This window comes from Ammospiza caudacuta, chromosome 1 (assembly GCF_027887145.1).
Source record: "Ammospiza caudacuta isolate bAmmCau1 chromosome 1, bAmmCau1.pri, whole genome shotgun sequence".
Lineage (NCBI taxonomy): Eukaryota > Metazoa > Chordata > Aves > Passeriformes > Passerellidae > Ammospiza > Ammospiza caudacuta.
In genome coordinates this window covers 130,542,930-130,556,530 of record NC_080593.1, presented here as the reverse complement: position 1 = coordinate 130,556,530, position 13,601 = coordinate 130,542,930, and the positions used below count along the sequence as shown (strand labels likewise).

The following is a 13,601-nucleotide window of genomic DNA, read 5'->3' as shown; positions in this document are numbered from 1 at the left end:
ATCTGAATGACCCAAAAGGCACAGAGATTACTCTCTGATCCTGTGTAGTGCTGATACATCTGAATGCTAAAGCACTTACACACATCTCCTAAAAGAATGACCTTATTCTGTTAAAGATGTTATAATTGGAAGCTTTAGGCATTAAAAAAGAAAAAAAATGTATTTTATAAAGGGAACCAAAGATCAACAATGGTGGCTCAGCAGTTTTGCAACGCTTCTCAGAGCCAGAGACATGAAGACATCCAGAGCATCCACACTGTTGTACACAACCAAAGTATTCACTTACCACCAATACAAGTTGTTCTCTAGCTGAGCACACGTGTAAAGAGCACAACAATGTAAAGAAACAATCCGTTCTCCCTGAAGCTCTGAGTATGTCTGTGCAGTGTGTTCTAATTTAGAGGCTACGGAGCTTAAAGTTTCATCTACCCATGTAGCAACCTAGGGGAGAGGAAAAGAAAGGAACAGAGAAGGTAGAGGGAAAAAAAAAAAAAAGAAAAAGAAAAGTTGCACATCAGTTACATCTTTAATGTAATATTTACTGGGTTTGGAATGGGGGGAAAAAAGGTATCACAAAACAAAGAAACAATTATACCCTTCAGAAATTTATCCCCTACCATCTTTCTTTCCCCGGAAGAGAGCTTTCCAGATTAGTTTTCCCCTCTATTTCCAGTCCTCAACCTTAACAAAGAAGGTTGAAAACAAAGGAGAAACCTGTCAAAGTATATGGATGTGTGGGTGTCTTTACCAAATCAATTTCAAGTTCACTCTAACTGGGCTGAAAAGCATATTTAGCTAACTTACTTTACATCACTGAAAGCTTCAATGTCCTTAGTTTTTCTACTAAATCTCTACAGAACATTAACAAGCTTCTCTATTCTCAAACCAGTCAGTTTCTACTGTAAGAGCAAAAAGTCAAGTGCTTCATATCATCAGGCAACCTTTTCGCTGTTTCAGCTCTGAATCTGATAGATATCTTTTTTTAAAACGTTTTGCATTTCATGGGCAGGAAAGGAAAGGAAGGAGCAAATGAATTGAGTACTTTCTGGTGCAGATGAAGCTGAAGAAACAACTTGTCTACAATATACTGCAAGCAATTGAAAAAACCCAGCTTTGTCAAATTCAGCAACCAGCAAACATTTCATACCTTGTTATTTTCCGTGGCAACAGTTGCTCTAATACTATTTGCAGAAAGGAGCACAATCTTTTCATTGGTTAACCCCAAGAACATAGCTCGTGGATGATGCAGTGAAGGATTCTTTAGAAACAAAAAAGTATTTTAGATATTCAAAGCATATAAATAATTCTGAAGGGGAATATTTAAAGCTATACAGTACCTGTGCATTTCTGTAAGGCTCTGATTCACTCCATTTCCACTGGTAGAGTTCTCCTTTACTGCTAACTGCTACGAGCTCAGAATATAGAGCTCCAATAGAAATAAACTTTGTTCCATCCTACAAACACAGAAATACAAAATCTAAGACAATGATATTATAAATATATCTATAAATGCAAAATATGAACTTGGAATTGGTTTTTTTTCAGAGCACCCATGAATGCTGAACCTGAAAATAAAGATATATCCAGACTGTCTCAAGATCATCATGCCCCCTTCACACAAAACATCATTGTTTCTGATGAAGTGAGGGAATAAAGAAAGATATTATTTCCAAGACCTTTATCAATAGCATATACATGGCAATTAACTTGGACAGTTTATTAAGAGCTTACGTGGTGCTTTGAGAACACAACACAGCCCATAAAATTAGAGATGAGAAGATCTCTTGACTTGCAACATTGAAAAAAAAAAATTCTGCTGGAAATTCTGGCTGTTCGAAATTAACAAAAAAGCAACATAATTCCACTATTTCATTACTAAGTATAGTCAGGAAAGTATCTTCCAAGCCACCCAAGAAATCAATTATCAAATTCACTGTTTTGTCAATTAACTCTTATCTTTCACTTCTGAAAGTAAGTAACTGCAAACAACATCAAGTTTTTAAAAACTCAGTATGCTATATCTCAATAATGCATCATTATAACCTGACATGCTGGGGAAGTTTCTAATTATTGGCTATTCCTCTTGCCCTTTCCTCCTTTTTAACATTTTATCAAAACTCAGCTGGTATCTTCCTACTATTTATATGGCATCAGTTTGTTCATTTGCTACATCCTGTACCTACAGGGACCTCAGTGGTCTGATTTCCTCCCTCTGAGATTGGGTTTTGTATCAAGGCAACTATACAATGTTACAACCTCACCTCTGCAAATTCCTGTTCCTCCTTGCATTGAAACCGATCTCAAGCTACAGAGAATTGGAATGATTTCCCAAAATATTAAATTCTGTTTACCGAGAAACATTTGTAACATTTCACTGCTCCTCAGCAAGTGCAGCTATAGAACAAACATGCTCTTTCTGAAGTTCCTTACTACTAATAACTCAAATTTTTCTTCCACTTACAGCTTCACAAAAATTTTTTTAAAAACCCAACTTAAACTAGCATAAAATCAAATGCTGTCTTCTACAGCTACAGATCTGAAAGATGATATCTGGTCTTCTTTGCAGTGGTTATCTCCCCAGATCAGTATCTTTAACTGACTCTCCGATTACAATTCACCACATTTAAGTACTTCAGCCATCTGAGGGGAAACTGAACTCAGTCAGCTATTTAAAAAGTCCCACTATCTAGTACATTTACCTGTCCTCTAAATTAGCAGACTTTTCACCACAGAAGTTTAAAAGTGGAAACACTTTTAGTTTTGTAAGGCTGGATTTACACTATTTTTTTACAGTTTTCATGCCCAGAAGTGCACATTCCAAAAGGTGTGAATGTGTCCTTGAGTGACACAGGATTCATTCAGTACAGCTCTTACCAAATGCTCACCAGTATTTCTGGGAAAAAGAAAAGCAGCAGGAGGAAAAGACAGAAGCAATCACAAGCAATTTTCTTTTATACCCTGATAAGAGTCTCTATAATTGGTTAAATCATTAGAGAACTATTTTGTTCTGGAGGGCATCTACCAACATAGCAAAGAAGTAACACAACTACGAATCCACATCATGATTATTAATACATGCTATGACATAAACATTGCACATTCTGAGAAAGAACTGTCATCAGAACCTACTGTAGTCTAATGAGATGCATTAGACTTCATCAGCATAGATGAATCTTCAGAAGTTAGCTGGCCTAATGCCTCACAATTAAGTATGGAAGGCAATTCATTTTTGCTCCAAGACACTCTCATTTTGACTTTTCATCTTGCTAACAGATCTTTTAAAAACAAACAGCTTTGTACCAGAAGCTGAATACTAGAGAGACCTGCCACTGAATTTTTTTCATTCCCTTCCATCAAAATACTAGCAGTTGTGACCTAAGTGCTTCAGGATCAATGCTGCATTCACCTCCAGAGGGCCATTCAACCAACTGCCCAAAGATGCACAAACAACACAACAGCTCTGTTTCTGTAAACCTGAGACTCGTGTTCAACAACAAATTCTGATTTCAGACCTGAGAAATTAACACACATGAAGATGATGCAGACTACTGGCAAAATCTTAGTATCTCAAGCAGAATGCACCTACTTGAAAAAACTAAAGGCTTGGTTTGCACCTAAATTACAGTCAAGCAGGAAAAGAAAGACCAGCCATACTTGCCTTTACTACACTACCCATACATGTGCCACAAGGTTGATACAGTGCAAGTGCAGACTGACAGTGCTACACCGTAACAAATATTCTGATATTTGAAATATCAGAAGAATGTACTCACTGATTTGGATTCCTGAGCAGTTGATGATGTTTATTTGGCGGAGAAAATGCAGTACCTGAGCAACATGTCTATACACTGTCAGCCTCAGATTGCTGGTGAAACTGATGCACTTGGGAGCACTATCAGCTTTCTAAAAGTTTCACCCGTGCCTTCCAGGTTGGTACTTCACCTCCCGCAAACAAAAGTTAACCACCCTCATCACAGCCTTCTACAGACTTCTGTCCCAAATGTTAAAGGTCCAAATAATGAAAAACAAAGGAAAAATATTTGCAAACATGACTGGTTCTTTTGTAATGGTTTCCTGTGTGCTTTCATTTTTCCAAAGTGGAAGAGACATCTGAACTGATCTCTCTGCTAAACCATGTCTCCCAGGACCTTCCCCTTGAAGAATTTCTGTTGAAAAATACTACCAACAAAAATTCATACTGGATTTACAGCAGGAGAAGACACAGAACCATTTCTTATGAACGTTCAACTGAAAGAAATGACGCAAAATTAAATTACTTTTGAATACAGATGGAAAGTCTTTCCAGTTAGACACCTTGATTTATCTGGAAGCCCAGAAGCTGGGGTTTATATGAGTGCAATGCAAACAGGTAAGTGGGAAGCAGTTCAGTACACAAAGTGCACAGGAATACAGTCAGATTTCACAGCAAAACAAACAAAAAAACCCACACTAGTAACAACGGCCATAGTAACGTTACCAAAACAAAGATGATGAGTCAGTATTCCAAATCTAAACTACATTTATTCATTGATGTTAAATTCCTGGAATGTCTCTCTACCAAGCTAAATTTTCTCATTCTAAGCTAGGGGGACGAAAGCTGCCAACTTTCACTGACAGAGAAGTTCAATGTTACTAGATAAAGAAAAACAAAACAAAACCAAACCAACAACAAACCCAAAACAAACAAAGGAAAAACACTTTAGACATAAAAGATCTGGTAAAGAGCAACTACTAGACAAACATTCTTTTTAGGTCTCTTAATTTCTCAGTCTGAATGCCCAGAAGAAGACAATTGCATCTGAAGTCTTGCTGCTGTTAGCAGAAATAAGCCTCTATATTCACCTCTGTTTTCAAGCTTTCCATCTAGATTTAGTCCGAAATGAACAGAGACACAGAGAAAGAAAGTGTGACAGATCAAAAAAGGAACCTCACAGATCCCATGGACAGACAGAAATGGGAACACTAGAGCAAGTCAATAAAATTTGGTCTACTAAACATCGATGATCACTTCCATTCTTAGGAAGTTCTTTGGTTTGGTTAGTTGGTTTGGGTTTTATTTTATTTAAGTTTTTAAATACTCATCTCCCCAAACATTTAGGTAGTTCACAAAGACAATGACCACAGGTATTCAACTACCAACATATAGCTGGTGTTTCTACTACTTTTATCTCCTGCAGTTATTATTTCTTGCCTTGAAAATGGAATGAAGGTTATAAAGAAAAACAGCTAATCAAAGCCAAAGGACTTTGAAGGAGCAACCAAGTTACTGATAAACTCAAAACACAATTGCAACTAAATGCAAATTTTTACTACTGTAGTTTAAAAGCCCAATCAATTCAAACTGAAAGTATCTCCAGGAATAATAATGCTTAACAAAAAACATTTCTTTGATGAAGCATAGTTTAGATTGTTTCATGAGTTCCTTACTGCCAATGCTTTGAGCACCTAAATAAATATAAGAAAGAAACAGAAAACCCTAAGCCTTATGATCTACAGCAGTATCTTGAAAATACACAGAGAAGAAAATTAAAACAGTAGTAACAGAAGGGCAGTTAGAAGGGTGTCAATAATTATGTGTAATTTAACTATGTGCATAATAAGGAATATGCTTTATTACATTATCTCACAAAACTAAAATGTCATAGTCAAAAAGGCAACTCAGAAAAAAAATATTTATTCAGAAAAAAAATAAACAGATCAATTGCTCAGCATGCAAATAATAGATTTAAGAATTCCATACCTTATCTGGCCACCACTGCAAGTCTTCTCCTAAAGAAACAGGACTTTGAACAGGTGTATTCTTCTTGTCCAGGTTTGGTTCCCCTTCCTTACTTGTTGAGCCTCTTTCATTATCAAATGAGGCTCCATCAAGCCACCTCCGTTCACGCAAACGTAAAACGGACTCACGTTCACGCAACAGCTCAGAGTCTCTCTCTAAGGGAAGAAGGAGAACTGGTATGCAATTGGGTCACACCAGTGGGATAAAAGTAAGCCACTCTCTAGTAAAGACCCTTCAGGATGCAACTAACAGCAGTTTAATCTACTCACACAGATTAAAAACATAGTCCTGACATGCAACATTCAACATATTAACTCTTTCAAGAATATGTACTTTAGAGTCACTAAACATAAAATAAGCTAGAAATAAAGGCTTACAATTTTTTTGCACTGTGAAAATGCTAGAGAAATTTCACTTACATCATAAGAGGCCAAATACATTTAACATTTCTATTTAAAGTTTTCTAGTACAATATGCAGTTCTGCAGTTTTATCAATGTAGTTACAATAACAGAAGAATCTTAAATCTATACAGTCTGCCAGATAGCTTTATGCAAACCAAAAAAGAGTATTTATTAGAGAGTTTCATAGCAACTTTCCCAGAAAAAAACAGTAATTTGAAAAGGTTAAAGAAAGAAAGCATTAAAAAAAGCTCTCATACGTATTTGATAATCCAACCCCTTTCGTTTAAAGCAATATACTATAGGACTGGATTTAATAAATTAAAGTGTATCTGCTTTGAGTAGATTAAATGAAAACTTTTCAAGAGTCAGACAAGTTTTTAAAAGGATCCTGACAGAAAATGTTCTTACCAAAATGCTTCCCCTCCAACTAGCCTATAAACCGTCTAAAGCCAGTACTCTGCAGTTCGTTCATGCAGAAAATTATTTTATATCAGGTAATCAAACTAACTTTCCACAAATCAACTACACATGGAAAACAAGGACTATGAAAATCGTGGTAACATCTTATACAGAACAACCTTTTATATAGAATAACCGTAGGAAAGGAAAAAAAAAGGAGGAATTTAGAAGGACTTATGTCAGATGCTGAATATTCGCACATGCACATAAATGTATTTAACCTATGAAGTACCTCACTTATGCTCACAAAAATCAACTGGAACTACATATACTGATGAGATGATGCATTATTATCTCATAGTTTCAATGGATTACACCAAGTCTTGGGTCTTTTGCTGTATTAGACAAATGGGAAAGTTTTTACATAAGCCGAACACGACAGCCTGTCTTACAGATGTATTTCATATAAGTACTGTACTTACTTTCTAGCAAACATCACACTGGCCCTTGACTAATAATTTTGTAACAGGAACTTACATATTCAGCAATTAATATATTCAAACATGTTCATGAAAGGCAACAAAACTGTACTAAATAAACAATCACATGAGAGGCTGGATTAACAGTTTGGAAATACTCTAGGTATTTCTGGCAACAGCCTCAAAAAGATAAGAAATTGCTCCATGGTCTGTTATAAATTTTTCAAATGTATAATGCTTAAAAGAAAAAATGCCCTAACACTGCTCAAGGAGCTTTTTTTATCACCTGCCAATAGTTCTCCTTATCCAACTACAAAAATCCTTCAAAAAGTAAAATTTAGATAGATTTCTTCTGCCTCCTTGTTATCTAAAGTTCCTCATTCCGTAAAGGTAACTTCTGTAATGGAACAACTAAGGAAACATGAAGAACAGCGTACAAAGAGCAACCCAAAAGAAAGAAAGAAAGAAGAAGAAGAGGAGGAAGAAGAAAAAGAAGAAGAAAAAAAGGAAGTATTAAGAATGCTGCATGTCATCGATTATTACTAATTTTTGAGCCAAATTATATATTTATATGGCAATCTATGTTAGTAGGTACATATGCTACAGTTTATTTTAAACTTGACATGCAATAATTTTATAACACCTTACAATGATCAACAATTATATTTTTAATATATGACTACCAACGTTCTTGCAGAACTTACCTGCTAACAGTCAGAATTCATAAAAATTTTGATGAGCAGCAATCTACTTGTCTACTCTATATTTGACAACATAGCACAGTCTACTTTCACATTAAATCAGCATCTAAACCACCAGTGTCTACTATCACTAGCTTTTCCCACAGCAAACTACATATTACAAAGAAAAAAGGTGCAAAATTACCTCTGGATGAGCCTAGCCTGGAAAGTGATGAGCGCCGAAAGGATGGATAACCAAAGTAACTAATATCTTCTGAAAACATAGCATCAGCATCAATAATGACACTTGGGTGAGCAGAATGTATGTCAGCATCCAGAAGAGACATAAGATCCTCTATAAGAGGAGACAAGGGTCTTAAGTGAATAATCAGCTACTTAAAACATCAGCTAGAGAGACCATCACTAAACAAATATAAAAAAAAAAAAATCCTATCTATTAATTGAATTTCTGCTCTTCAGATTCACCAGTGCAAACTCATGTGCCTCCTACGCAACCACATTTACAATCAAGCTTGGTGAACTAGTGAACAATACCAGCTTCCCTACAAGAACTGCTCTGTCACTTACCTAACTACATTTCCCAAACAAGACTTTCTCAAAACATATTGTTCTGTATCCCAGAAATTCAAACTTTTGGCTGTCACTTGAAAGAACTAAAGGCACTAAAGTAAGATGGAGACATATACACACATGTGCACACACACTCATGCATGCGATGCAGAACTCCCAGGATGACCTAGAATGGAGGGAGGACAGAGCTGACAGAGAAAGGCAGCTTTCACACAGCCATGTCTTTGAGCCAAAGACTGCACCTTTCCCCATGCAATGTCTCTTTCAGAGAATGATGCACTCATTTAATTCACAAGCCAGCAACTTGCAGCTCTCAATACAAATCTTTAAATGGTAGCTACATGAACAACAACAGTTATCTGGAAAAAGCACAATGTTGTAATACCATGCAGTTTAAAAAGACCTAACCAAACCTAAAGGTTGAACTTCAATACTGTGAGTACCCTCGCTTCTGTGCAGGAAAACTTGAGTTTCCCTGAAGTAATGATCATCATTAAAATGCAAAACAATCTCCTTCCAGTAACTAACCTAAAGCTTCTATCCACACACAAAAGAGGCTACTGGAAATTCATGTGACTTATTGAAGGCCAGCAATATGGACTGTCAAGACAACCGAACCTGACCACCATCTTACCACAAGAGGTCAGTCCTACTTCCCTCCTCCTTTATCCCTGTGGCAGGCACCTCCCTGGGACAAGGGGGGATTTCTAAATCTAACTAGGGCATTCACCTGGCTTGAAACACAAGTTCACTAGGTTTAGAAGTAAGGTGAGGATGGATCTTCAGACTGACTTAATGGAGTAATCAGAGCCCCAAATGTGGAGCTTCACCACATGCTGCAAAGCTGACCAGACCCTACTGCTTCCTGCTAAAGGAAATAGTTCTGCCCTTCCCAAACCTTCAAGCAAATCTGACTTTAAAAACAAAGCAAAACAAAACAAAACAAAAACCCTCAGGCTCCCCAAATTAGGTTTTACTAGCCTATACAGGCCCAAAAATCTCATCCCCAAGCAAGGGAAATGCAGGACAGTGCCTTCTGGCAGCAAGACAACCTCATCAGCTTAAACCACCCACAAATCCCATGTGAGGCTATACAGAGATTCCCTTCAGGAAACCTGGCATCAGCACGATTCCTGCACATCCAGTTCTCAGCCTCTATCTCAAATGCATAAAAGGAAACAGTGGCTAGAAAACAAGCATTCTTGACAGCAGAATCTGATTATTATGGGTCTTTTTCTCAGTGTCTGGAATGAAATGGAAGGAGGGAGGAACCCAAAGTAGAGGGTATCAAAAAACTGAAAGGAGCCAGAAGTCTGCTCTTAGAGATGGTATTAATTCACTTAAGACTTTCACATGCCTGAACATCAGAATATTCATCCTTGTATTTCTAAATTCTCATCTACAGGAAATGTAACACATACCACCAAATGTCGACAGAAAAACAGCACTGCAAACCAGCGAGCACAGTGGGTTCAAGGCAAGACCTACATAAATTATTTTTGCATTAATTAAGTAATCCACTCAAGTGTAGGCTGGGCTTCTAAAAGCACATCATTTGGGACTCCATAGTTCACACAGTACACTTTACAAAATCATCCATGACAGGCTGCTTGGAGACCTTAGAAAGAAAACTCACATTTGGCAAACAGGCTTTATCTAAAACAGTTCAGATCACTCAGAGTACCCTTACCCTGCCTGCTACTGGCTTTTCACAACTATAAACCTGCAGTACACCTCACCTTCAGCGTCAACCTGTAAGTAACAGACTTTCAGAGCTGGGAACACAGATGAGATTCTGCTGTATTTCCCAATATTGACATATTGCTCCCTCCTCCCACAACCATCTTTTCCTAGGTAAGCTCCAACCCCTCCATACTCTAGGCAACTAGTTCTGATATCTTCTGGTCAGTGTCCAGGAAAAAAAACTGCAATGAACTTTGATCTCTTTCTAGGAACCAAATTGCCCAGTACAGAAAAGAATTTTCTGCCCTCATTCAAAACAGACAACACTGGATTTTTTAAGGTAAGCTACGTGAGAAATCCTCTCGACAGAAAACACACACTAACTTTTAACACACACATACACACACACCTTCCACCAGCTCAGGCATCTTGAGTTTAGCTGTGTTTCCAAAAAAAAAAGTAAAAATTCAAGTATCAGACGTAAGAACCAAAACTATGTGGCTTTGGGCTAAATACGCATTAAGATGAGTAACGAAATGAAGCCTTTTCTTACCCTCTTATTTCAGCTTCAAATCAGATTTTAATTTTCTTCCAGTATTTCTGAAAGAGATCCCCCTTCTTCCATTTTCTATATCAGCAAAGAAAGGTGCTAAAACCAGTAGGGATAGGAGCCAAATCCACTCCCCTTCAAACATCACTGGAATTTTTTTAGCGCTGTGAAAACACAGATACTGCAAGGCTACATCCAGTTTAAGAATCCAGAGTTTTAAAAAAATGAAACAAAACAAAATAAAAAAATAAATAAATAAATAAAAAAAAACATTCTCTATGTCTTTATTTTCCTGCTCTTCAGACAAATCCTGTGGGATTATATCATTCATCTTGTGCAGTGTTAGACCAGAATCAGACTGCTCCCTTCGTATCTAGGTGTGATACTTCTCATGAACCTATTTTTGTAAGAAAATATCTATGATTCACCACTAAATACCAAAGAAAATTGGAAGGAAAAAGATATCCAGATCAGAGGAAAAAAACAAAACATCAAATAGCATTATCATCGGATTCATTAACTGAAGGCGTTGTTTAGATCAATTCTGATCTCAAGTAGAGCTCCCTTTAAACCTTCTCCCTTAAGGGTGCAATCATAAGCTCTCTCCCCTCTTCTCAGCTGCACACTTTTATGAAATATTCAAGTATTCAATGTGTTCAGTACCTCCTCCTCCTCTTTCAAGTTTGGATTAAATTGGCAAAACTGTGACAGTGAAGGGAGAGAAACATTTGTTTCGGTTTCCTAGGAAACTAGACTAAAACAGAACTCCAGAATTCATTCTTGATAAGATAATATTTATTCAAAATATTACCCAACTTGAAGTTCACAAAAACAGAGAGAAAAAAAACCAACCCAACAACAAAGAAAACCAAGCCACAACAACAAAACCACAAAAACCCCCAACCCCATTATCTAATTGTTTTCCCTAAAGGCAAACCACTGAGCTGATCCTACACTAGGCTGTAGTTCCCATTCCCCTCCCTGGAAGCCAGCACAGGAAGCCTTGCTGCAACATCAGCCCATCTCTCTCTCCTCTGCAAAGCAGCCTGGATGTTGTCAAACCCACACTTCATAAGTCCCACCAGTGAGAACCCATTGTACCATGCACAAGTTACTGAGCAAATATGCACTTCTCTGAACTGCACAAACAACAAAAACTTTTAACATCTACAGCATCTGTATCCCAACCATTAACAGAACATAAAGCCTACAAGAACCCTCTAATACAGCCTGGTATGAGCCTCATAGAGGCTGTTGAGTCTTTCCTATGACAAATGAACTTGTTCTATATATTTTTACCTTGATTATTCTCCTTATGTATTTGTTATGAAACAAATGAACCCACAGTCCTCTCTCCTAACTATCATAGAACAAAAGAAACAGGACTAGATTAGAAAAGCCAAAAATCAAAGTACACTTGGACTCAAAAATAAATATTTAAGAGACACTCATTGACAGCAATCTGTACAGAAAAGTAACATTCTGCTCTTCACTTAAGACATTTTGAGAATTCAGGAAGGATTGAAACATGTTCTTTGCTACCTCAAAAAAAAGTCAGATGCATAAAGTTTACAATACTAATAATATATGATCCATTAAACAAGAGTATATTAATTTCACAGTACTTGGAAAGTATCTCAGCTTATTAATGATTTATTTTTTTTAATTACATGTAAAGTGCTTTAAAAAATTTCTCTAGCTTGGAAAGCTTAGAGAACTAACCCCTAAATTTAAGGGTCACAAAGCATCAGACATGCAAAAGGCAGAAAGACAAAATTAACATATGCTTTTAATTGAAATGCAAGAGCCTCAAAAGTCCAGAGGCAAATTCTGTCTTCTTGCTTGCTTTTTTTGTGCTTGAAATGAAAATCAAAAAGCTTTAAAGCATAATTTGGCATAATTTTAAAAAAGGTTCTTTATCTTTCAGAACAATAAAAAAGCCTAACAATTGAATGCATATAGCATGTATCAGTTATCCACAGTTTTCTCTGATGATGTTTTATTTCCAAAGGGGCACCCAGATGGGAGATGGCAAGTGAAAGCAGGAAGACTGCAAAGTTTCTAGAGCAAAAATACTTTTAAAAAGAGCTATAGGCAACTTTCTCTGGCCATTTTGGTTTTCCTGAAAACTAGCTTGCACGGTCACGTGACACAAGCAAAGCTGCTAATTTTTACTATTCATTGTTTCAACAGAAACAGCACTGCCTAGTGTTCAGCTAGATTTCTGATCAGTTTCAAACTGATCATACCAAACTAATTAATTTCTGTGCAACAAACTTTTTCACCCGTAAAACTTAGGAGAGACAAGGCATGCACATTCTACAAATCAGAAATTACATCTCCAAAGAGTGGCGTTAAGACAGATCAAGTGTCACTTCAGCCATCATTTCCATATGTTTTCCCATAAAAACTGGGGAAAAAATAACCCAATTTCTCTGTGGGGCAAAACAGGAAAAAGCCTAATTTTAGGACATTGAAACCCTTACAGGAAATTTACTCTGAACAGGGAAGAAGATTTAAAGATTAAGCCAAGGAGAAAATTTTTCTCTGGACATCCAGTGAGGACAAGGAAACTCTGCATATCACTTTAACCCATCTCAAATAGATGAGACTCAGACTGTAGTGGAGGCACCTTCAAATAAATGTTACCAGTCATGGGTTGTCAGACAGTCCCTATTAATTGATCCTTAGAATCACAAGAGGTACTTGGAGAACAGCTGATGCTGTTGAAGGCTGGTTAGTATGGTTAAAAGCACTAATTTACAGTAGAAGTTCCTAACTGTGATTTATCTTCCTAAGGTCAATTCTGGAGGAATGCATTTGGGTATCCTTAAGACTGAGAAGTGCTTTGAACACTTCGAAACTTCTGAGATTTAACTTCCTCCAGTGCATCTGTCTAATCCTATTAAGCTGATCACCAAAAAATAAGACTGAGATTAAAGATTTTTCACCCCTTTCACCAAAAGAGTCTTGATTCTACAGCAAAATAAAGATGTTTGACAGATGCAACTAAAACTAAAAGAAGCAAAATGAAATG

At 36.8% G+C, this 13,601-nt stretch overlaps 1 protein-coding gene across 6 annotated transcripts in view; it reads right to left on the bottom strand.

Annotated features, from left to right (window-relative positions):
- Positions 1–13,601, bottom strand: part of UBR5 (ubiquitin protein ligase E3 component n-recognin 5) — an 85,743-nt gene that overhangs the window by 47,023 nt on the left and 25,119 nt on the right. For 5 of the 6 annotated variants that reach the window (XM_058812519.1, XM_058812542.1, XM_058812527.1 and 2 more), the window contains 5 exons: positions 7,946–8,095; positions 5,741–5,952; positions 1,338–1,454; positions 1,148–1,258; positions 287–441 (listed from right to left, as the gene is read on the bottom strand). In XM_058812519.1, coding sequence (XP_058668502.1) covers positions 287–441; positions 1,148–1,258; positions 1,338–1,454; positions 5,741–5,952; positions 7,946–8,095 — 745 coding nt within the window. The remainder of the gene's footprint in view (positions 1–286; positions 442–1,147; positions 1,259–1,337; positions 1,455–5,740; positions 5,953–7,945; positions 8,096–13,601) is intronic. The other variant, XM_058812535.1, reaches the window with a different exon arrangement.